This window comes from Geotrypetes seraphini, chromosome 19, assembly GCF_902459505.1.
Source record: "Geotrypetes seraphini chromosome 19, aGeoSer1.1, whole genome shotgun sequence".
Classification (NCBI taxonomy): domain Eukaryota; kingdom Metazoa; phylum Chordata; class Amphibia; order Gymnophiona; family Dermophiidae; genus Geotrypetes; species Geotrypetes seraphini.
Window position 1 is genome coordinate 5,705,552 of NC_047102.1, and position 22,663 is coordinate 5,728,214.

Sequence of the window (22,663 nt, forward strand, 5' to 3'; positions counted from 1 at the left end):
CCTACATGCTTCCTCTCCTCTGCTCCTCATTTCCTCCCCCAACCAACATCTTATTTATTATTTATAGCATTTATATACCACTTATAACCTAAGTGGTGTACATTTAGGTACTCAAGCATTTTTCCCTATCTGTCTTGGCAGGCTCACACGCTATCTAATGTACCTGGGGCAATGGGGGGATTGAGTGACTTGCCCAGGGTCTAACTTTTGAATCTCTGCCCTCTCCTCTTAACCTAAGTGTAACATTTCTTCTTCCCTCCTTTCTGCCCTCCCCATCCAATATCTCTCCCTTTCTCTCTCCCCATCCAATATCTCTCACTTTCTGCCTCCTGCACTCTTTCTCTATCTCTCCTTGCCCCCTTCCTTCAAGTGTAAGATTTCTCCCTCCTTCACCCCCCCCAGTCCATCTCTCCCTTTTTGTATCCTTCAACATTCTTTCTGCCCCAGCTCTTCTCTACCCAGCCCCATGATCTACCTTCATTTGAGGCCCAAAGGACATCACTGGTTGCAGGCAATTTCATACGCTACCCTGCTGCTGACACTGGCATCTCTTCTGTACTGCAGGCCCACCTCTGATGAAACAGAAGTTACATCAGAGAGGGTGGGCCGCAGTAGTGAGATGACGCCATGACAGCAGCGTATGCAGCCAACGACGTCCTTTGGGCAGCAAATGAAGGTAGGACTGCCCCTGCTCTGGACAATGATCCCGCAAATTTTGGAGGGCCATGGCTCCTGTGGCCCCCCCCCACCTGTTCCGACGCCTATGCCAAGTTAAACATAACGCAATCACAAGTATTCAAATAGGCACAACAAAGGAGTCGTGAGGATGAGATGTTAATAATTCAGCCACGGTATAAAGTTCAAAGTTCACTTTATTGATAGTAGCACTGCGAGGACTTGAAGACTCGACACTGACAGTGTTTCGGCATCTATGCCTTTGTCAAGAGTATCAACGGATGGTAGTTCTATGACATAAATAGAGCATTCAACACAGGTCAAATTTAGAAGCAAGCAGGAAAATATCTGGTGTCCAAAACAAAGCTGAGGGTCACGAGTGAAAATAGAACATTAACAGTAGAAGATGATAAATTTCAAGGTAAAACAAGAAAGTTTGTAAAAGTTTTCTAGATTAGTGGGGAAATTTTTAAAAAATATTTTTTAATAGCATGTGCTCATGCAGAACTTACCACCGGAATCCTGAGCACGGTAAGTCCTTTTAAACTGCAGTAACCACATACTAGCACTTACCTCGGCTTAGTAAAAACTCTTTGAATGCACAGGAAAATGCAAGAAATGTTATGCTTTTTTCTGCCCAATGATATGAGGCATGGGAAAAGTTCCCCTAATAACCGACTTTGCTAGCTAAGAATTAATTGACCCAGGATGTGGAATATAAAATTGATCAATTAATTAGGAACTGACAGTCTTCCTATTTAGGAAAAGAGAAGCACTCCAGCACTTAGAATGTCAAAGGCTTCCTTAGGGCCAACCCAGAGGCCATAAACAAGCTATTTCTTTCTTTAACTAACTCGTTTTCTATCCGGTCCTCCCCAAAGAGCTCAGGATAGTCCCTATTCATCTGCTTTACTCGCCCCTTATGCATCAAAATGACGAGACCTTTGAGCATATTGTGAAAGAAAAGTCCCAAAGTTCAGCGCTCCAACCCACAAAATAGCCAGTTTCTTGCTTTTCAATTCCAAACTGATACCACACCCAAACCATTTAAAGTTGCACCGGCCTTTCAAACTCAGTTCTGTATTAGAGAACGTAAAAATGATCTATAACAAATCCTTCTTTTTTTTTTTATTCTCTTGTTCACTCTTGAAGGGAACTTTTAGCTGGAAGCTCTTTAGTAACTTCCATTACGATTTAGCATCAGAAACTTCTTTGAGCAAAATAAGAAATTCAAAGTTGGAGGCGTTTCAGTAAATAAACGTCTAGCTGATCTGCCCGTTAAGAAAATCGATAGCAGTATTGACTAGATACTTTGATCAGCGATGGAGACGACAGTCTCCCTCCCTCGCTTTAAAGCGCACTAAACCCCTCCCCGCCCGCGCCTGGGCCAAGCCCATTTAATAAGCGCCGCTGCTCTCTTGCAGCAGAGCAGTGGCCGGGGGCTGGAGCCCGGGCTGCCTGCGATCGTCCACCTCAGTCTCTTCCTCTTTGTTGCAGCGCTTCATGGGGAGCGAGCGGCGGCGGAGGGAGCCAGCATGAAGGGCAGCGAGAAATACCGCGCAGTGCCTGCCGAGGACAAGGGGATCCACATCATCAACATCAAGGCGATCGAAGAGATCGGCTACGCGCAGCCCGAGAGCGTGGTGAGCACATGGGCTCGGGTAGGGTGGGGGGGGGGGGGTCCTTGTCTGCTTTTCAGGATCAGGGCACCCGGGTCTGTCCAGAGCTTCGTTCCTGCAAACTGCTGCCACTTGGAGGAACGGGGCAACAAGTGGAGGGGGGGGGGGAATCTGTTTCCAGCGTCTTATAGTCAGCTAAACCCCGGCTTAATTTATGAGCGCCTTAAAGCCGTTTTTGCTTTGAATGTAGCTGCTTTGCCCAGCAGAGCTGAAAGCAAGAACAGCGAGTGTTTATTGCTCTGAAGTGTCAGATGTGAGGATAAGGTAGACCACACGCGTTGAGGAAGGATGGGGGGGGGAGGAGAATCTCTTAACTGTGTCTGAGGGCTGCCGTCCCTAAACCTTTGGGGAGCCTCTAATCCTGGGGGATGGGGGTCTCTGTTTGAAACTGTGAGCTGTTTCCTTCTAGCTGTTGCCCGTTTTTCTTTTTTTGGGGGGGAGATGTTGAGGATATAGGTAGAGGGGTTCTGAAAATGTTAAAGCCATTAAGAGAAGGATGCAAGAAAAGACAGAAATAGACCTGTCTCCCAGACATCTGGAGCTCTTGAACCCCAACCCCCAGGGCAGAAGTGAGCTGAGAGAAGCACGAATGGAAGTTCCCTACCCAGAAGAGAAAAACTTCAACTCAGGAAAAGACCCGATACTGAAGTCCAGCACTCAGTTTAGAGGATCCTCTAGTCTGGAGGTCTCCTGATTGGTGGGGGAAGACTCAAAACTGGAGGTCCCCAGTCTATAGGGCGATTGAAGAAGACGCTGACAACGGGAGATGGAAAGGTTCCAAATAGTGGAGGTCTCTAATACACAGATAAATTGGAGAAGACCCTGTTATGGAGTTCTCCTGTCCTCCTGACTCATTGGAGAGAGATTGAAAAAGACCCCCGCTCAAGGGGAGATGAGGAGAATCCTTTACTGGGCGTCTCCCGTTCAAGGAGAGAATCTTGCATTGGAAGTACCCTTGGTCAAATGATTTTGGAGAAGAGCCTGTATTGGAGATCCCCCTCCCCCCCCCCACACACACTTTCCACCCCCATAGTGGGATTCTCCAGCTCAGAAGAAGCAACAGGTTGTGTTGTGGAGCATTTAATCCATGGGGAGAAATTCTCCTTGGACATCTAGATCCCAAAGGGATTATAGTGCTGGAAACGGACTTCATCTTACTGCATGACCCAACTTGGGATGTTTCTGTCTCAGCCAGGCTATGGCCACGGACTCATCTCCGCCAGGCTTACAAAATCCTTTCCAGGCAGCGGCAACTCTTCCTAGCACCTCTGAGGTAAGTTGAATTACTTACAAAAAATATATTAGAAGTCACGAGGTTATGGTTTATTGGGACTGTTGATGCTTTCTCAATTGAACGTTTGAGCTGTCACCTTTCACTTCCTAGATAGGGGCTGTTCCTCCTTAGAGCAGGTGGCAAAGCCACAAATTTGTTCTGCAAGGTGCCACACCCGCATTTCTCTACGATAACGATGCTAGCCCACATTTAAAGAATTTTCACATATTGCCTCAGGGTGGTGCTTTTCTGTAAAGAGTGAGCAACTCTATTGGCGTGGGGTTTTCTTAGCCTTTTATAAGTGGGTAGTTACTCAAGACTCGCCCGCTTTGGAGAGCGTGTGCCACTTAATTGGACTTGATTTATTGAATCTAGGTCGGGAGCTGAAGGCATTCTCTGGTTTCCTCTCTCATGAACAAATCGGATTTTCTAGCTCGAGGGCAGGTTAGGCAACATTCTGACACAGGTTTCTAAACCTGACCTTGTGACCACAGAGCCATACAAACTAGCATTTGGGACTCTAAATTAGGCAATCATTGAATTGGAGTTGTTAACTTCGGCACGAGTAGTGATGAACTTGCCATCCGCATCGGCTTAGTCGCTCTCTCTGACATCACTTACGTGAGGAAGTGTCGTTGGAGAGAGCTTCAAAGCCGACGCAGGCGCCAAAGTTAAAAAAGTACAGGGAAAGGTTGTGGGTGCGCTTGAGCGGCAGGGGAGGACAGGGAAGAGGGTGGGAGAGGGGCACCGGTCGCCCTCACTATGCCGCTGATTTAGCGCTCCGGGCCACGGTACAAACATCTGCCGCGGCTTAGAGAAAGCGGGCCTAAGCTATTATTGCATAATTTATAGTCCCAGTATTAGTTTGTATGAGTGTATATCGTCTTGGAAAATCTTGAAGCATTTTTTTGTTACCCTCTAAAAGTTTTTTTGATGCCAGAACTGGTCAGGTTTTCAGGAAATCCACAATGAATATGCAGGAGATGTATGCAAATATTTGCTGGGCTTTTGCAATTATGAATACCAGACTGGCTTTGAAGTCAACATTGGTGTCATAGTGAGGCAGGTTAGCGCCTGAAGTAGTGACACCCTGCATCGCTATGCCCACCCCCAACTCTTTCACGCTGCATGAATGCCGCCCCCCCCCCCCCCCCGTGTTTCTCTTGAAATGTTTGCCAGCACAATCAGCATCTTCCACCTGCTGTTCATGCCAGCCTCGGCTCCCTTCTGACATCACGACTGGCCCCATGACCAGGAAGTGACATCAGAAGGGAGCTAAGGCCAACACGATCAGCAAGCGGCAGATGCTGCTCATGCCACTGAATGTTTAAGGAGGTACATGGGGTGGTAGAGAGGAGGAGAGGTGCTAGCGCCCAGGATAGACCACCCACCCTCCCCGCCCCCACCTACCCTTACTATGCCACTGAATGACATAAATAAGAGGCAAGGATGTGCCACAAAACAAATTCAAAACCAAAAGAGCAGATCAGTCCAAATAATATAAAGTCCGATTTATTATTATCATTGATCCGACGGCAACGTTTCACCCATAGGCTACGTCGGGGGTAGTGACTGCAGGGGAAAGCAACAAGAAATAAACCCCTGCCAATCAGTACGTCTGTATCACAAGAACTGTTGCCATTTTAAACAAGGGTAAAGGGGATGGGACTTGTATACCACTTTTTCTGTGTGGTTTACACAATCCAAGTGGTTTATATGTTTTAGACAGGTTCTTATTTTCTACCTGGAGCAATGAAATGTTAACTGACTTGCCCAGAGTCACAAGGAGCTGCAGTGGGAATTGAACTCGCAATCTCAGGGTGCTGAGGCAGCTGCTCTGACCACTGGGCCACTCCTCCACTCCCGGTTGCCTATGTTGCTAACTTCCACCCCCCTCCCCCCCCCTCCTTAGTGTGAAGAGTTTCAGTCTCTGGTAACCAGAGCTGAGATTATTATGTCATAATGCCTCATTCCACCAATAAGAGTTAACCTCATCAATGATGTCACAATAGTTTGATGATATACTGGTTTACATATAAAGTGGTTTACATATTTTAGACCGTTACTTATATTGTACCAGGGGCAATGACGTGTTAAGTGACTTGCCCAGAGTCCCAAAGAGCTGCAGTGGGAATTGAATTGCAACCTCAGGGTGCTGAGGCAGCTGCTCTAACCACTAGGCTAAGAAGCTTTGATTTGTTGTGGAATATTGAAGTGCTGATTGGCGGGGGTTTATTTCTTGTTGTTTTCCCCTGCAAAACGTGGCCACATCGGGGCACTGATATGAATAAATCGGTCTTTTTGTTTTGATCTGCTTTTTGGGGTTTTGCATTTGGAGTCAATAGGACAAGTTCGGGATACCCCTTATTCACCCTTTTCAGTACCAAGGCCAGAATCAGAGCAAGCTGTTGTCTCTACTTTGCTTTCTCTGGGGAGTGGGGATCTGAGGGAGATAGGCATGGGAATTGGAGGAGCTACTGAGGCCATGGACCAACCAATATGTTGACCAACACATCAGCAAGTTGCAACTCGAGAGAATAGGGGGAGGGGCCAGAGGTTGGTCTGTTTGGATCCTCCCACCAAATGGTGTTCCACTGCTCATTCCCTTCTCCCCTCACCCCCTCCCTCCAAGGACAGCATAATTGATTCGGATTCATGATGGGCAGGCCATATGTCATCTCTTAATTGGAGTGATCGGTGCTGGAAATGTACCTGAAGAAATCTTTTTAAGTCTGCAGCTAGAAAAGAAGAGAAAAAAAAGGGCAAAGTGACTCCCTAGTTCCCCTTGAAGTACTAAATGTTTTGTAACTGGATGTTTCTTAAAGTCTATCCTTGGGGTTAGTTTGCTGGCCTTGATTCAGTCTCTGCATAAACTGGAACTGCCGGATAATAAATAATTCTTATGTTAACTCCTTGACTGAAGTCGGAAGTTGCCAGTGCTGCACAGCCGTTCTTAAGCAGTGCGTGCTCTGGTTTCTCACACTAGTGGCTTGCCAGTACTATGGGTGTTATTCTTTCCGATTGTCATCCTAGTTCTAATTCTCCTTTACTTTCTTGTGCTGATGAATTGTATCCTTGGTTTTTATAGATAAGTGGCTAATTAGAAGGGATTTTAAATCAAATGAAAAGCTAATAACCCTTCAGCAATGACAGGTAGAACTTGGCATGCAGAGGCCAAGTCTATAAAGGAGCATAAGTCTTTTCTGATAACTTACAGAAATCAGTGTTTATTGTAGCGGGACATCCTCTCCAGGGGAGCAGCCGCTCCCTCAAACGGATTTGGATTAAAATGGTGCCTGTGCAGATCAGCCCTTCAGCTTCGCGCTGATGCCTATTTTAGAAAAGATCTGCTCACCCCAGTGGCGTAGTAAATGGGTGAGGGGGGATGGCCGCCCAAGCACGCCTCCTCCTCTCCTCCCCCCCCCCCCCGCTCCTTGCCTTCCCCGGTACCTTTTTAACTTCCCCAGCATGAGGTTGCTGCCTATGTCGGCACTTGTGCTCTCTCTGACATCACTTCTGGGTCCTGCGCCTAGGAATTGACATCAAAGGGTGAGCTGACACCGATGGGGGATTGCTGCTCACGCCGGAGAAGTAAAAAAGGGAAGGGGGTGTGTGGGGAGGGGAGCAGGAAGAGGGGGGAAAGGTGCCCCCACCCCGGCTGTCCCTCACCCTTGCTATGCTTCTGCTCCTCTCCGGATCTCCCTTCCTTTAGCTCTGCACTCTGAACCTCTACTACAAACGTTCCGCACATCTACCACCCTTTCCGTAAAAAAGTATTTCCTTAGATGACTCCTGAGCCTATCACCTCTTAACTTCATCCTATTCCCTCTCATTCCAGAGCTTCCTTACAAATGAAAGAGACTTGACTCATACGCATTTATGCCACGTAGGTATTTAAACATCTCTATCATATCTCCCCTCTCCCGCCTTTCCTCCAAAGTCTACAGATTGAGATCTTTAAGTCTGTCCCCATACGCCTTATCACGAAGACCACTCACCATTTTAGTAGCCTTCCTCTGGACCGACTCCAGTCTTTTTATATCTTTTTGAAAGTGAGGACTCCAGAATTGTGTCTCATCAGAGTCTTATACGGGGACATCAGTACCTCCTTTTTCTTCCTGGCCATACCTCTCCCTATGGTAGAAAGGAGGGAGGCATGCATGGAAAAGAGAGAAGAAGTGTTGGACACAGGGTGGAGGGCAGGGAGAGATGGTGCATGGGGAGAGAGAAAGAAATGTTGCACATGACAATGGAGGGAAGGAAGGGAGAGATGCTGCATGGAGGGGAATAGAGAGGTTTGACCCAAGACACAATGCAGGAAAAGAGAGAGAGAGAGAGATAGACAGTGGGAAAGAAACAGAAATGTTGGATATGGTAGTGGAAGGGAAGATACAGAGTTGGAAGATGGATGGTGAGCATGGAGAAAAAAGAAAACTTCAAATGGGCAGGAGACCCTGGTGAGCAAGTTAATAGAAGACAAACAGAAACCAGAGCCTGGGACCAACATGATTTGAATAATAAAAAAAACCAGACAACAAAAGGTAAAAAAAAAAAAAAATTATTTTCTATTTTGTGATTGCAGTATGTTAGATTTGAAAAGTGTATCCTGCCAGAGCTGGTGATACATAGCAAGTGTGAGCTAGGACCTAAAAGAGAGAGGAAAAGACTTTTTGGTTTATTTTGTTTACACCACAGCACTGGCGTGGGGTTGGAGAGGTTGTAACCCGATGTAATGTTATATTGTAACACTGTAATCCGTTCTGAGCTCTTTGAGGAGAATGGGCTAGAAAAATAAATAAAGTAATGAATAAAAATATTTTTTAATATTTGGGGGGGAGGGGGATTAAAAAAATGATTGGCCCCGGATGTCACATACCCTAGGTATGCCACTGGATTTAGGGCTGGGAAAATTTAAGACCTGATTTTCAGCTTAAGCATCCAAAGTCTAATCAAATGACTGGCAAGCCTAAATTTATAAGTGCGACTTTTAAGCTCATAAATTTAAATATTGATTTTCAGCTAAACACTTACTCCCTCTTTTACAAAGGTGCGCTAAGCTTTTTAGCGCGTGCTAAACGTTAACGTGTGCATGTTATCCTATGGACGTGTTAGCAGTTAGCACACACGTTGGTTTAGCGCACGCTAAATCTGCACTAAAACGCTTAGCACACCTTTGTAAAAGAGGGCCTTAGGGGCAAATTATCGAGGTGCATTTTATACAGCCTAATTGTCCACTCACCTTATCCAGTTAAGTGCCCCCAGACCCTCAATAGTACAAGCAGTTCAGCTTAGACAGTTAAAGCTGCAGAATATCTCTAGCACAGACAATTTAACCAGCTAGAAGCCTTTCCTTCCTGGTTAAATCACTTTGAAAAGTGACTCTGATTGTTTAGATGAAACAGAGACAGCAGCAGAATCTGTCAAAGGAAATGGGTCCTTGAAAAAGAATGTCTCGGGAAATCTGTTTTTGCTATTTCAGATTAACATGACTGTCTCCCTCTGGAAGCATTTAAATACGAGTCATAAATGTTTGGATCACAGGGTGGCAAAAGTTGATGCCCGCTAGTCCAGTAGTCCTGTGAACAATCTCTCAGTACAAAACTCATAATATATTAGGGAGGGGTAAGGGAAGAGAAGAGGAGATGATGAGTCAAAATTTTGCTCCTTTTTTGTCCTTTTTATGAAGGCGCACTAACTGATTTAAGGCAAATCGTGTACCGATCGGTTTGCGACCCCTTTGCAACCCGATTTTACTCTGGCCCGATTCACTTAACCTCTCTGCAAATCCAATTTCGATCCGCGCATGCAAATGAGGGGAATGGCATGCAAAGTAGGCAGGGATGCGATTCACAAAACAAATTTTGCAAACCGACTGGGCTGGCTGATCAACCCAAGAAGCGACTGCTGGGGACCAATCGCAAACGTCCTTTCTGACTCTCCAGCTCCATTGCCGCCCTGCTCTCTGCAACCCCAAATCTCTCCTGCCTGTTCAAGGCTTGTGCGGTTAAGGCAGAACTTACAGGAATGGGACAGGGACAGGAACGGTGACAAAACTTGCAGGGACGGGGAAAAATTTGTCTTGTGTCATTCTCTAGTTTGGAGCTCAACATACACTATCTTCCAAAACTGAGTTTTGATGAATCCCTGATATCTACGTATTTAGGGTACAGGTGTGGGAAAGGAGGCCAAGCTGACAATTAAACAGTTGCTTGGTTATGTTAAAACACTCGCTCCAGTGAGAGATTTTTCAGAAAACTTACAATAAGGTTAACCCAAACAGCAAATTAGACCAATTGACTTTTAACCCAGAACATTAAAAGCATGTTTTTAGGCTTGCTCAGAAGGTAATTAGTGAAAAGGAAGCCCAAAGGCAAGATCCTGGTACACACAAAATCATGCTAAGTCGCCTAGGTTAATAGAGTCACAAGGCAGCTTCAAGTTGGGAAGGACCAACGAAGCCAGTCTCGAGTTTATCCCATTATACAATTACCAAATTACCCCCTTGGGGTTTAAAATGCCACTCTGATTCTCCATTTAGGGTTGCAATTGTCATTTAGTGAAGACCACTCTACTTCATTTTGGGTTGCATATATTATTTTATTAATTTGGAGCATGGAATCGCTATATAATTGGTTTACCCATGCATCTTGGTGGCATCTCTCTCTCGGGCATCCTACCTTCTACTATCAATTGTTTTCTTATTTTTAAATGGATAGTTTGACCCCCACCAGCACACGCGGGTCACCATGGGTACTTGTCTTCAACTGCTGACTAGTGTCCCTGCTAAGCTTACGGAGGCTGACTGCCAGTGAATACTGTTTACTCCATGAGCGACTGCCATAGTTACTGCTTGCTCTGTGTTTTCCTGGTGCCAACTTCACATGCCAGAAACTGAACACTATGTGATCTCTTGATTGCAGGGTTAGCTGAGCACCTGATGGTATCATCATGTGTACAGAACTGCACAAGATAATCACACGCTTACAATAGTTTAAGAAAGTTTAGGTGAACCGTACGTGGAGTTGAACTAACTTGCTCAAGGTCCCACACTGGGTGGGATTGGATAGAAATGAATTGAGGTTTCCAGATTCACAGCTCACTGCTGGCGGCCCAACTACTATCAGAATTACGGTATCTTCCTTTCAGCTTGCTAGAAGGAAACCCTAGTGCTGGTGACTCATGATTACAGAGGTGATAACCAGGCACTTGAGGTACACAGCTTCACATGCAAGGCAGGTCTAAATTCCTGAGGTTCTTGGACATTTCTTAATGGCATACATAGTACAAGTGTAGTTTGGTCTGGTGTGGCACACTGATCACCTAGAGTTAATTTTTGGAATGGTGATTAGATGGTTATGTTATACTTTGCTAACGTTAAGTACATAAGAACAGCGTAATTGGTCAGACTGACCAGAGCTCAGTAGTCTGTCCTCACGGTGGCCAATCCAGGTCCCTAGTACCTGGCTAAAACCCAAAGAGTAGCAACATTCCATGCTACCAATCCAGGGCAAACAGTAGCTTCCTCTTTGTCTTTCTCAATAACAGACTATGGACTTTTCCTCCAGGAACTTGTCCAAACCTTCCATAAAACCGGCTATGCTATCCGGTCTTACCACAACCTCTGGCAATTTGTTTCAGAGCTCAACTATTCTCTGAGTGAAAAAATATTTCCTCCTATTGGTTTTAAAAGTATTTCCCTGTAACATCTTTGAGTGTCCCCTAGTCTTTGTAATTTTTGATGGAGTGAAAAATTTGATGGAGTTAAAAATCAATCCACTTGTACCCATTCTACTCCACTCAAGATTTTGTAGACATCAATCATATCTCCCCTCAGCTGTCTCTTTTCCATGCTGAAGAGCCCGAACCTTTTTAGTCTTTCCTCATACGAGAGGAGTTCCATCCCCTTTATCATCTTGGTCACTATTCTTTGAACCTTTTCTAGCACCACCATATCTTTCTTGAGATAAGGAGACCAGAATTGAATGCGATACTCCAGATGAGGTCGCACAGGAAGAGCTGCTGACGAAATGACAGCTTTACTGGAATCTCCACATGACATTTTTACTGAAAGAGATCTTATTTACATTGCATGCTTCCTAGTTATTTAGTCTTGCTTAAATCACTGCTTACTTATTGACTTTATGATTAATGTGGTTATTAAGAGATGGGAACCAAGGAAGAACGAGCGACAGAAGAATGAGGGCCTTTGTTATCCTTTAACATAAACAAGATCCTCAGCTTTTCAGTGGATAAATGTTCATGCTTGCAGTACAGGTGTGCACAGGAATAAAATTAAAAATCCGTACATAATTGGACAAAGGCTAGGATCAATGGCAGGGTCTTCGCTCCGAGTCCTTGAGGGCTGCCAATGGGTTAAGTTTTCAGGATTTCTGAATAACATGGGCTAATAAATACCACCCCACCCCCACCCCCACCTGGCTCCTTTTACTAAACCATGATAGCGGTTATTAGCGCAGGGAACTGTGCTGAATGCTCCGTGCAGCTCCCGACACTCATAGGTACTCTTATGAACATCGGGAGCAGCGAGGAGCATTCAGCGCAGCTCCCTGTGCTAATAACCGTTATTGTGGTTTAGTAAAAGGTGGGGGTGGGGGTAAATAAAGACTGAGCTTCTACTACTTATTTCTAAAGCGTTGCTAGACTTATGCAACATCTTGAATTGAATTTTAAAGCTTAAGCCTTCAGTTCTGCCGTTCCTCAAAATGACCAGATATACTAACAGGATATTTCGTTGTATAATGATAGTCTAAATCGAGGCACATGAGCACCTTCTTTTTGTTTTGTTTTCTTATTTTCTTATTTTGTGTGATTGAATAAGTCTTTCCTGTATTTTATGGAGTTTCTTTTCCTTTTCCATGCATTTTATTTTAATTATTAGCCAATTATTAGCCGTTGAGAACCGTTGTAAGCTTCGGTGGGATATCAATTTTAATAAGAGACAGTCCCTGCTCAGTAGAGCTTACAATCTAATTAAACAGGCAAATAGGGAATTTCTCACAGAGGGAATGATAAAACAGACACAGGTACCTTATAGTTGAGTCCTTAATGAATATGCATGAAAGGGATTTGCTTATAATGCAAATGAGAATAAAGTTCGCAATGCCACCATGACGGTACAGAATGAGATTATCACTGATGCCTTGAATTAAATGAGAAAAACTGGGAAGAGGTGCTGCACTGCAGCTTGAGTTCTCAAGCAAGGTCCTTGGCATCATTATCGATTCTTCTCTCTCCCTCAATGACCACCTCAACTCCTTGGCTAAATCATGCTTTTTCAGCCTCCACATGCTGAGGAAAGTAAGATCCTATTTTCGCCAACAACATTTCGCAGTCCTTGTCCAATCCATCATCCTCTCCAAATTAGACTACTGCAATGCCATCTACTTAAGCCTATCAAAAAAAAGTCTTCAAAGACTCCAGCTAATCCAGAATACTGCAGCCAAGTTGATCTTTGCAAAACGCAAGTCTGACTATGTCTCCCCACTCCTAGCCAAACTTCACTGGCTCCCAGTGATTTCCCGAATCCATTTTAAATGCTCCTGCCTGGCTTTTAAGATCATTCACGGCATCCTTCTTCCCTTAATCCCACTATTTTATAATTCCTTGAATCCTGACTCTACCAGACCCGCCCAAAGGTATAAATTATCCTTCCCCTCTCTACACGGTATTCGCTATGCAGGAAAACTGGGAAAATCCCTTCTCTTCAGAATCATAGGTCTTTGGAACGACCTTACTACCCCGCTGCGGAACCTGGACTCCCTCCAATTATTCCGCAAGCAACTGAAAACCTGGCTTTTCACTAAAATGTAATTCTATCCCCCCTTAATCTTCTCTTCTATATATAATTGTCATGGCAAAACAACAGCAACAACAACAAAAGGCCTACAGGCCTCGGGTTACTTCCCGATCACAGCAATATCAAGTTCATGTAAACCTTTTTTTTCCTTCTCTTCCTATATTTAAGTTCTTGTAAACCGTGCCGAGCTCTACAACATCCGTGGAGATGATGTGGTATATAAATTTAAGGTTTAGTTTAGAAAGCTGGCTTCCTGGCCAGTGGTGTAGCGAAGGCATGATGTGTCCCTCCTCCCCCCCGCCCCTCCCTGCCTTGCATGCACCCCTCTGCCCTTCCTCCATATCTCAAGTTGCTCACCGCCACAAGTAACAACTTCAACGTGCTCCTCACGACCCCGGTGGCTCTTCTGATGTTACTTCCTATGCTTGGCGCCCAGAAGGGACGTCAACGGGAGAACTGATGTAGTCACAAGAAACACATTGAAGTTGTTGCTCTTGACAGTGAACTAGAGGTACGGGGGAAGGGTCCCAGCACCCCCTGCAACATGGCACCCGGGGTGATCTCCCCCCCTTGCCCCTCCCCTTTACTACACCACTGTTCCTGGCTGTTGTCCATGAGCCGTTCCAACAGAGCTATGGCTGGATCTCATCCTTATCTAAGGGGTATTATTTTTTTTTTCCAGCCGATTGAAACCTCCAGCCACAGAGAGCAGACATGAGAAATGTTTGCACCAGACTTTAATCTGTCTGTAAACACAGGTGTCTTGAGTGGGGATGCACAGATCATACAAACCAAGATTAGCCAACTAAGGGAAGGATTATCGGAACGCGCCTGAATCTGAACAAGCATGTAGCCTTTTCGTTGAGTTGAATCCCAGTCAGGACATTAGGGTTTTGTGCTTACTAACTTAATTCCAGTTTTGCAGTTGCCGTAATTGAAAGTGCTAAGTTGCAAACTAGCGGGCGGATCCTTTAATCTATTAAAAACATTCTTAACATTTTGCAGAAGTGTCCTTGCTGTTTTGTGATCACCAGGCTTTTCTTTTCCTTCTCTCTTCTGCAATGTGAACTTGGATTTGTTAATGTGACTGCATTGTTTTAATTAAAAGTAATGTTTCTTTATTACTATTTTTATTTCATATATGATACCTTGGAAGTCTTAATTTATAAAAATTTGGTCTCATTGCTGTCACAAATGTATTGTCAACCCAATAAAAGGGTCTCAACCTTCTCTTCCAGCCAGATATTTTCCCTAATAGTAACCTCTCACGTTTGCTCCTTCCATGCAGTTATTGGACTCGCTATACGTCGACCAGGATTCAGCGTGTAAGCATGGACTGTACTTCCGAGATGGCAGGAGGAAAGTGGACTATATCCTTGCTTACCATTTCAAGAAGGCAACGGGCACCAGGACACCAAGCAAGCGCACTTACCAGAATGACACTGCGTCCGGGGCTCGGAGCACAAAAGAGGATCGCCAGTTGCCTGGCAAGGGAGGGGATGCTGAAGCAGCTGAACCAGAACCTCAGATGGATTACTACGAGGATGACAAAAGGTTCCGACGAGAGGAGTACGAAGGCAACCTTATTGAAGCAGGCCTTGAACTGGAGAAGGATGAGGATGTAACTAATTTTCTTAATATGCTCTTTAATAAGCTATTGCAAATGTGCTTTGGGGGTATTTTCCAGCTGGTAAAATCAGGTGTAAAGTTCAGAACAGATTATGAAATGATGGCTAATAGCAGTTCACTACCAACTGAAGCTTTGCTCGTTAGATCCACTTATCATTATTTATGTATTTATTTACAGCATTTTGACAAAAAAAGCCAAATTCTAGAAAGTAATAATAATTATTTATTTATTTACTGCAGCAACCTTGCAGCCCGGAATAATTTTTTAAAAAACGTGGCAATCACTGGGAACATACAAATTATAAAATAACCAAAAACACAATCAATATACAGCACACAAAACAAAATTTTCAAATGAATGGCTTTTAATTTAATTTCTATATTTATATCCTGCTTAACCACACAGTTCCAAGCGGGTTACAATAAAAGAATACCATATCAAAAAAAGTTTATAAACTTAAATACATCTAAAATGTAATCATAATATCCACCTTACTTAATCAAAAATATTTCTGAAATAACCATGCTTTATTGCTTTCCTACATAGCCCGATATTAGACAAGTTTCTTACTTCACTGGGCAGCGAATTCCAAAATTCTGCAGCTCTTCCCAAGAGTATTCTCTTCTTAGAGGAGAGCAATCTACAATCTTTACAAGATTATTACTATCCATTCAGTCATGTCCAACCCTTGGATACTCTGTAAGCCAGTCTTTGTCAACTTCTTTCGATTGCTTGATGTTCATTCCCATGTCATTCTTGATGGTATCCAGCCAATGGACCTTTGCTCCCTTGTTTCCTTTTACTACTGACCATTCCGAGAAGCATCTCCTTTCCTAGTGAATTTGCCCTCATCACATATCCAAAATAGGTCAGAGTCTGTCGGTAATCTTGCCATGGTGATCCTTGGTGATCCTAGCTGTTCAAGGGATTCATAAGTCTTCTCCAGAACCACAGTTTGATGCGTCAATTTTTCTTCTATCTACTTTTATGAGTGCCTGTGTCTTTCAGCCATATGTCGTGATTGGGGACACAATGGCAGTGATCAGTCTTTGTTTGATGGTGACTGAGACATCCTTGCACTTCCATATTTGGTCCATGCTCACCATGGCTGCACATTCCAGTACTAATTGACTCTTAATCTCTGCTGTCGAACCGCCACTGTGATCAATTTCACAGTCACTGGGAATGCTCAAATTGTCCACCTCCAGCTTTAACACAGGCCTCCAGTTGCTTTGAGAAGTTCTTTAACAGCCTTGTCAATTGGTCTCTGTGGCGGGCTGTCCCAGATCAGTTGCATAGCTTTCTTGAATTTGGCGATTGTGGTTTTAGGTGAATCTTGTGATAAGCCTCCAACATTACTCCTCATACATGGAAGTCCAAGGGTTTAAGTCTGACAAATTCGGAGGCCATTGGTCTTTTGTACAAAAGTCTACGTCACTGTGATATCATTTAACAGTAAACTGGTATCCTGATTTCTTTTTCAAATAATAGTTTGGTAATTACCGAGATCAACAAACCACCATAAAACAAAAATAGAGGAAAAAAAAAAGCTTCAGACATCCATCAGTGTGCAGTTAATAGAAACATTGAAACATGATGACAGATAAAGGCCAAATGGCCCATCCAGTCTGCCCATCCACAGCAACCATTATCTCTTTCTCTCTCCGAGAGATCTCACATGCCTATCCCAGGCCCTCTTGAATTCAGACACAGTCTCTGTCTCCACCATCTCTTCTGGGAGACTGTTCCATGCATCTACCACCCTTTCTGTAAAAAGTATTTCTTTAGATTATTCCTGAGTCTATCACCTCTTAACTTCATCCTATGCACTCTCATTTTAGAGCTTCCTTTCAATTGAAAGAGACTCGACTCATGCGCATTTCCATTATGTGGGTATTTAAATGTGTCTATCATATCTCTTAAATGCAACTGCTAACACATAACAGGAACTACTATCATTCATTGGCAAAAAAAAACAAAACCCCAAACCCTTCATTCACTTCATTCAATATTATGTAAAAACTGTGCAATAGTGTGTTTTAAAATGTTAACACATTTTTAGCCAGGAATTTATCTTTGCAATCCCACTGGGGACCCGCTTTTTCAGGGGATGGTTAAGTGCTGAATCAGTGAACATAAATCCCAAAATTAACACATACTCTCAAAAGCTTATGGTGAACTTACATGTGACAAAGCAACTAGGAAGAAGATTCTCAACTCAAAATGGAGCATGCTCCTTCCAGTAGATGACACTTTACTTCGTGCTTAGGCCCCAAAATGGCAACCACTTTTTCAAAGAAGCCAAAATAAACCACACCCCCACAGGGGTGGGACTAAATGTTCCATTCACAAAATGTTTCATTCACAAATAAAGCTGACCTCTCTATACTTGTGTTCCGTCCAGTAGGTTCACAGGTGTTTAAAAAGGAAAATCCATTTTTGCTCACGTTGCATGAGATAACAGTCTTTGTTGTCACTGCATTCAGTGGGGGAACCTGTTTGAGAACAAAACATGCAAAATCATCAAAAGAATGCTGCTTAGAAATGCAAGGCATGACCAAAGGTACCCCTGCTTTCTTCCTTTGTACACAGGACCGATCCTTCACTCTTACATTCAACGCCCTGTGTACAAAGCAAGAAAGCAGGAACATCTTTGGTCGCACATTGAGATCTTTTTGGTTTGGATTGCAATTTTACAGTGCAAACATTAAAATCACAGAGTGGTAATGCTATAAAGTCTGTAACTTCGCTGTGTTTTAACTCAATCTCATTCCACTCAGCACATAAATGCAGCTAATAACAACAAACGAAGTTGTAAAATTTTGCATTTAAAATTCCAAAGCCATTGCTGAGAAAAAGCAAAAAGCTCTTGGGGTTACTTTCTTTGCCTCATCCTGTATTTGTGGCACCCAGAATTGGGTGTGCTACCAAGACTTGCACACAAATGGTAAATGAGCTCTTAACTATCAATTATTGGGTGCCAACAACCAATTTTTGATGTTAATTAGTACTCATTAAAATTTGCACATGTGTGCACACTATTCTTATAAGGCAGGACATCTAATTCCCATGGAGGGGCATTTTCAAAACATGTCTAAGTCCAATTTGGACATATGGCGCTAGACGTCTAAAGTCAGCATTAAGAAAATGCTTATTTTCGAAAAACAAAGTACCATACGTCTAGATTTTTTTTTTTAATTCTCTATCTGGACGTCCAGGCCATTGGGATGCTCAGACCACAAGGACATCTATCTTTATATCACATTTTCGACCAACCAAAATTTCATCCAAATCCCAAATGCCCAGAACAAAACCATTTTAAGTGGGAAAGGCCAGTCCTGTAATGGACATGGCAACAGAACAGTGTTGCACCTTAGAGGGCACTACTGTGAACTTCACAAAAAGGGTGCCAGATAAACAACTCACCAGAGCTCCCTTATAAGTTATGGTGAGCCCCCCGAAAACACCCCCAAACCCACTATACCCGCCTGTCTACAACCCAAATAGCCCTTATGGCTGCAGGTGGCACCTATATAGCAGTAGAGACCACTGTTCAGGCAGTGGGCCTGATGGGCCGCCGCGGGAGCAGACTGCTGGGCAGGATGGACCTCTGGTCTGCCCCAGTGGAGGCAACTTCTTATGTTCTTAGAGTAGGGTTTTTTTTGGGGGGGGGGTTGGTGGTCTCACAATTTCCACCATGAATGTAGTGATTAGAGTGGCTTATGGGCCTGAGTCCCCACCCACCAGGCTACTTAAGACACCTGTGTGCAGCTCTACTAGGCTTTCCTATACCAGGTGCTGATGTTCTGGAGACAGATATGTACATTTGTATTCTGATCTTTGTGGTTGTGAGGGGGTCAGTGAGCACTGGGGGAGTGTGGGGTTGTCTTGATGCATGCATTGGTCATCTGGTCAGTTTGTGGCACCTAGACCCTTCTAAAACAGGTCTACTTCCGAACATCTAAGTTCCATCCAGGATGTCTTGCAAAATGCTTGATTATTGCTGCAAGACATCCACGTCTAACTCAACCCTTGAGACCGCCCAGGCCTGCCCATCTCGTGCTCTGAACGTACAGAGGCTGGAACACCTTGCTAGACGTACAGAAAGACGGTTTTGATTATTGGCACTTGGATGCCCTGACAATTAGGATGTCCAAGTGACGATTTAGGATGCTCTTTGGATGTCTTTGTTTTTTGATTACGAGCCTGATTGCGTGTATTCCAAAATGGGGTGTGACCATTAGATGGACACGGGCATATCAGGGGCATTCTGAAAAATAATGTACGTAGTTATTGCATACTGTCTCAGTGTGCTTGCTAACTTGGGTGCCAGCATTTATACCAGGTTTCAGCAAGCAAGCAAATTAGTCGTGAGAATCAGCACTAGGTGCGATTCTATAAAGGATGCTCTCTCTATAGAGAAACACTTAGTGCCAATTTTTTTTTCTGGTGCCCATTTTTGAGTGCAATTTATAGAATCCTCCCCCCCTCCCCCCCATTTATGTTTGAGTGATAAGAGTTAGTGGTTTTGTATTTATTTCATGAGATACTTGCATGAATCCTATCTCCACTACGCTCTTTCTCCACCCCAGGAATGCCTACATCTAGGCTTCATCTTCCTTGTGCTTATATATGCCATGTGTAGTTTTATAGTGCAGTAGTAGAACATAAGGATGACCATACTGGGTCAGACCAGTGGTCTTCACGGAGGCCAATCCAAGTCACAAGTACCTGGCAAAAACCCCAATAGAGCTGAGATTGTGATGTCATAATGCCTCATTCCACCAATGCCTAAGAGCCAACCTCACCAGTGATGCCACAGTGGCTTGACTGTCCTATAATTGGCTCACATAAGAATATAAGAACATAAGAATAGCCATACTGGGTCAGACCAATGGTTCATCTAGCCCAGTATCCTGTCTTCACGGAAGCCAATCCAAGTCACTAGTACCTGTCAAAAACCCAAATAGCAGCAGCAGTCCATGCCACCGATCCAGGGCAAGCAGTGGCTTCCCCTATGTCTGTTTCAACAGCAGTTTATGGACTTTTCCTCCAGGAACTTGTCTGAACCTTTTTTTTTAAACCAGCTATGTTAACCGCTCTTACCACATCCTCTGGCAGCACATTCCAGAGCTTAACTGTTCTCTGAGTGAAAAAATATTTCCTCCTATTGGTTTTAAAAGTATTTCCCTGTAACTTCATCAAGTGTTCCCTTGTCTGTGTAATTTTTGATGGCGTAAAAAAATCAATCCACTTGTACCCGTTGTACACCACTCAGGATTTTGTAGACTTCATTCATATCTCCTCCTCAGCCGTCTCTATTTCACCCATCTATTGTTTTTCACATTTTGCTGTCTAAAAATATAATCAGATTATATTGCTTGCATAAGTATTCACACCCCTTGGCTGATAACTTGGTGGAAGCCCCTTATGTTTATGGGCTGCAATCCCAATCGATAATTGCTCAGTATGGAATCGCTGACCCTCCCAATTCTATATATGGCACCGAAAAAATCATCACCGACCAGAATAGCACTTAGGCCCTCTTTTACTAAGGTGTTTTAGCGCATGTTTAGCGCACGCTAAATCAATGTGTGCGCTAACCGCTAACGCGTTCATAGGATAACGCACGCGCTAGCGTTTAACGTACGCTAATATATAGCGCACCTTAGTGAAAGAAGGGGTAAGGTGCGCTAACAGATTAGCATGCGTTAAACGCTAACGCATGCATGTTAGTCTATGGACGTGTTAGCATTTAGCAAGCGCTAATCGGTTAGTGCACCTTAGGCCCTCTTTTACAAAGGTGCGCTAAGCGTTTTAGCCTGTGATTAGCTCATGCTAAATCAATGCGCACGCTAAACGCTAACGCGTCTATAGGATAACATGCACGCATTAGCGTTTAGCGTGTGCTAATATTTAGCATGCGCTAAAAAGCATAGTGCACCTTTATAAAAGAGGGGGTTAGTATGATTTTATAAAAGGCATTCACCATATACAGAATCACAGTTAGCGCCCATATGCATGACTAACATTTAGGCCAATGAAAACCAGGCCTATATACCTGCATCTAAGTTGTGCGTGGCTTAGGCACATTCAATAACAGTGCGGCTAACTTATTTAATTACTTTTAACAATTTATCTCCCACCTAAATGCTTGAGTACCTGATTGCAAACTGCTTAGATAATTTGATAGGCGGTATATGAATACCTAAAATAAAATAAATTAATAAAATACTACCTAGGCAGGTACATGAAAATCACTCACTTGCCCATAACATAAATAATTACAACCTATAATCAGCAATCATTTATTTTATTCATTTTACATGAATTTATTCAGGTACTCAAACATTTTTCCCTGTCTGTCTCGTCAAGCTCTCAATCTATCTAATGTACCTGGGGCAGCGTGGGTTTGAACCCTCAACCCCAGGGTGCTGTACCACACTCCCTCCAATTAAAATCAACCTGCACAATTAGATACATTTCAAACAGTAAAATTCAGACAATACTTTATAAAATGACTTCAATTATTTAGTCAAAGTAAGTCTGTACAAATACGGTAAATATGTTTTGAGCATTTTACAAAAACTGATTGGTGCTTTTACACAAATATCAAATGCCTGGCAACTGATTCCATAATTTTGCTGCAGCTTCTGAAAATGCTGACTGACCCATAGTTAAATGACGCACATTCTCAGCCTGTAATCACATTGCATTTGCTAGGCACATATACTGACACTGGTGCCCACAATCTGCCCAAGCGCCTTCCCTTGCCACGCCCCCTTTTGAGATTCACGCATTAGAATTTGTGCGCACCTCTTTATATAATGCACTTGTGCATGTAACTTCTAATTAGTGTCAATAGGTTGTTAATGGCCAATTATCGGCACTAATTAACTTCTTAAACAATTAAGCTGCGTGTGCAACTTGGGTTGAACTGTATAGAATCCGGGCCTTAATGAATCAAATATACACAATAAGGGAAATAAATCAGCTTAAACATTGCCCTATAAAAAAAGGATCATCTACATCAGTGGTCTCAAACTTGCGGCCCGCCAGGTCCTATTTTGAGGCCCTCGGTATGTTTATCATAATCACAAAAGTAAAATAAAACAGTTTCTTGATCATATGTCTATTTAGCAATAAACTACAATATTATTATTAAGACTTAGCCAAAAGGAAAGATTTATAAACCATAAAGAGTTTTACCTCATGCAAAATTGTCATTTCTTTAATAAGACTTTCAAGTTTATTAAAATTTTGATTTGAACGCAATATCAAATAATTCAATGCGTTTAACAATAGTAATTTTGGGGGGACAAATAACAATTTAAACAATAAAAACATACAATCTGTGTTTTTCGCGGCACATTATAATTGAAATTATACCTCTATAAATGTTCGCAACGCAAGCAGCGTCTTCCACCTGCTGCTTGCACCATCTTCGGCTCCCTTCCCATGACAGGAAGTGACATCAGAAGGGAGCCGAGGCTGGTGCAAGCAGCAGATAGAAGATGCTGCTCACGTTGGCGAACGTTTACAGAGGCGGAAAGGAGGAGAGGCGCCAGTGCCGGCAGTGACAAACTCTT

General features: G+C 43.5%; 1 protein-coding gene across 3 annotated transcripts in view; it reads left to right on the forward strand.

The window, feature by feature from the left end:
• ANO1 (anoctamin 1) overlaps window positions 1–22,663 on the forward strand; it is a 140,558-nt gene that overhangs the window by 27,819 nt on the left and 90,076 nt on the right. For 2 of the 3 annotated variants that reach the window (XM_033928132.1, XM_033928133.1), the window contains exons 2-3: window positions 2,173–2,318; window positions 14,733–15,065. In XM_033928132.1, the coding sequence (XP_033784023.1) occupies window positions 2,173–2,318; window positions 14,733–15,065 (479 nt within the window). The remainder of the gene's footprint in view (window positions 1–2,172; window positions 2,319–14,732; window positions 15,066–22,663) is intronic. The other variant, XM_033928134.1, reaches the window with a different exon arrangement.